The sequence below is a fragment of the Sphaeroforma arctica genome (assembly GCF_001186125.1).
Source record: "Sphaeroforma arctica JP610 unplaced genomic scaffold supercont1.997, whole genome shotgun sequence".
Classification (NCBI taxonomy): Eukaryota; class Ichthyosporea; order Ichthyophonida; genus Sphaeroforma; species Sphaeroforma arctica.
Genome location: NW_014039561.1, coordinates 24,048 through 26,850, shown reverse-complemented (window position 1 = coordinate 26,850; position 2,803 = coordinate 24,048). Strand labels below are relative to the sequence as shown.

The 2,803-nt window shown below is 43.3% G+C and overlaps 1 protein-coding gene across 1 annotated transcript in view; it reads left to right on the top strand.

Moving 5' to 3' along the window:
• Positions 1–651: 651 nt before the first annotated feature.
• The window catches only part of SARC_09602 (hypothetical protein), a gene marked incomplete at its 5' end in the record, with an annotated part of 8,082 nt that continues 5,930 nt past the window's right edge, over positions 652–2,803 (top strand). The window contains 3 exons of the mRNA XM_014296379.1: positions 652–750; positions 1,713–1,744; positions 2,416–2,557. Of these exons, the coding sequence (XP_014151854.1) occupies positions 652–750; positions 1,713–1,744; positions 2,416–2,557 (273 nt within the window). The remainder of the gene's footprint in view (positions 751–1,712; positions 1,745–2,415; positions 2,558–2,803) is intronic.

Genomic DNA, 2,803 nt, shown 5'->3' with positions numbered 1-2,803 from the left:
ATACGCACACACACACACACACACACACACATATATATATATATATATAGAGAGATGGAGAGATTTGGAACGTATATATATTTATATCTACACACATGTACAAGTGTATGTATGTTCTAGTGTCCAGTTTGGGTTAATTCTAGAAAGCAATAGTTTCGATATCACTATAGGAATGCACCGACCATATCAATATATGCCTATTTCCAACACTGTAGAGGCTAGTGTCTGCCTTTGAAATTCTTTTCGGTCACAGTCAAACACCAGCGTTCTTCTCTATCTGCATTATCAACGATCTGGTGCCATACTGCCCCAAACTTATACACTTCCCAAATTGCCTTTCTGGAATTGCACATACATTAGTATTCATGCACATGACGAAAGTGCTTGTGTGGATATTTCACCTACGTTTGTATACATGCAAGAGTATGTCCACATGTCGAGTACCATTTCTCACCGGCACGAGTGAATACATACAAATGTTTGTGTTGGGGTGTTCGTATACACGTACAGACTTTGTTGTGTGTCCCGTTTCATTCCTGCATTCCCACATGGACATAGATACCCGTCTACGTATTGCAGTATCTATATGCGTATGCACGTAGAGCTCCTACGATAGCTCGAATTGACCTTGGTACATACACATACCTACACATGCAGCCAGAGAATATCCTACTCACAAGCCCGGATGACGACGCAGATGTCAAACTGTGTGACTTCGGGTTTGCTAAACAGACAACTCTGGGAAAGCAGGTGCGTGTGTACTAAAGTCTTTGCATCGAAGTTTAATGCAACGAAATGATTAGAGCCTTCTCAAGCTCTATACATTGATATTTAGATGTCACCAATATGACGGAGCGTGGTGCAAGGGTTATGGTCTTTTCAAACTCTTTATATAGAAGTTTAGGTGCGTATGATTGCGACTAATAGGTATACGGGTTTCTGCGTGTGTGAAGCTGTGCCTATGCAGTTGGTTATGCATCGAGGTAGTAGTACGTATAGGTGCGGGTATGTAGATATACTAGCATGGGTTGTACACTAACATATGAGGACTTGTGAGTTCTGTTGCACGGATATAAAGGGAGACTCCCATATATATATATATATATATATATATATATATATATATATATATATATATTTGTGTGTGTGCGTGTATGCGTTGCATGGGCGTGCGTATGGGGCCAATACAGGAAATAGCTGGGTGTATAAAAAGGCATAATCATGGATAGGGTGTACGTAAGCACGGGTGTATGTATCACGGAACGCATTGCGCTGTCTACGTGTGTGTGTTGCAATTATTTATATTGATTTAGTTTTAGAGGTACGTTTGTCAAAGAACAGGCAGGGCAACGGTGGGTGTATACAAAACAATAACATGGATATGGTTTGCTGGACGTATGCATGAACGGGTGTAGGTACACACGGGGCACTTGGTCATACCTACATGCGAGGGGTTGCACAACAGGGTAGTTCACATAAAATCTGATACACACACAGTAGCAGTTAGTGAGTGCATACAGTTCTATTTATAGAAATACGAGAGAGCTGGGTAACAGATGCTGATGCAAGTAGACTGAGAGTCTCGACCGCTGGAGGGCCTCATTCGGTTGCATGTCCAAAAAACTGGCCATTTCCAGTCCTGTACTCGCACACATTGGTCACTTCACAGTCACTCATAGTCCATGCATGCCCTATTCCACTCTTGTTTGCAGAGCATGAGTCAGAAGAAAGGAACACCCGGATAGTAAGTGCCTCACAACTGTAGCATTGTGTTCTTGTCCTTGTCCATGCCCATAAGCGTGGTGAGGTGTAGTGTGGTGTGGTGTGGTGTGGTGTATTTCAGGAACTTTCACCGGTTATGTGACGCACTTCGAGTTTCACTGACAATGCGCATATGAATTGCAGGTTGTGCTTGGTGGTATCTGCATGTGGGTATGTAGATTACGCCTATATATATATAAATATATATATATATATATATATATATGTATATATCTTCTTCAAGCAGTGTACTTGCACCTTTCACCGAGACATTCATACAGTAAGACATAAACACATATATACATGCTCGGTTTATATCATAAGTCTTCTTCTTCGAGACCTGCGATCCCAGAAGTAGAACACTGACACTCTGTCGTGCATGTACACCACACCCCAAAATCACATCTTACTACGTCGTCTCACAGTCGGTTTCCCATTGAGAGTGTAACGAGCATACCACTCAGTTTTTCTGCTATTCCGATTCTGCGAGCATTGTGCTTACCACTTACCACTTACCACTTACCACTTACCACTTACCACGTACCACGTACCTTCCTGCTAGTAACAATGCGCGTCCAACCTACCTCCTGCCACTTACCACCTACCACTTGCCACTTACCACCTACCGACCCACCCGCGCCTGCGCCACCTCAGCATTGCACCGGAGATCCTGAAAGGCGAAGACTACAGCATGAAGGCGGATATCTGGTCCCTCGGATGCATTTTCTATGTCTTACTGGGTGGGTACCAGCCGTTTGTAGGCGCAAGTGGGAACTCGGTTCAGGGCGATAAGGAGGTATGGTATGGCCACAGAAGAACTTTAGGTGTATACGAGAAAAGAGTATGGTATGGTATGGTATGGTATGGTATGGTGATAGAGGGACAATGCGGTCTATTACACCAATGGTTCATGTGCAAGGTGGCCCAAAAGGCCGGAGAATTGAACAGCAAGGTGCTGGTAGTAGGAGCAGTATGTACATCCCACATATCTCAGTTGTATTTTCGTAGAGTAGTACGCTTCCCAATATATATAGATATACAT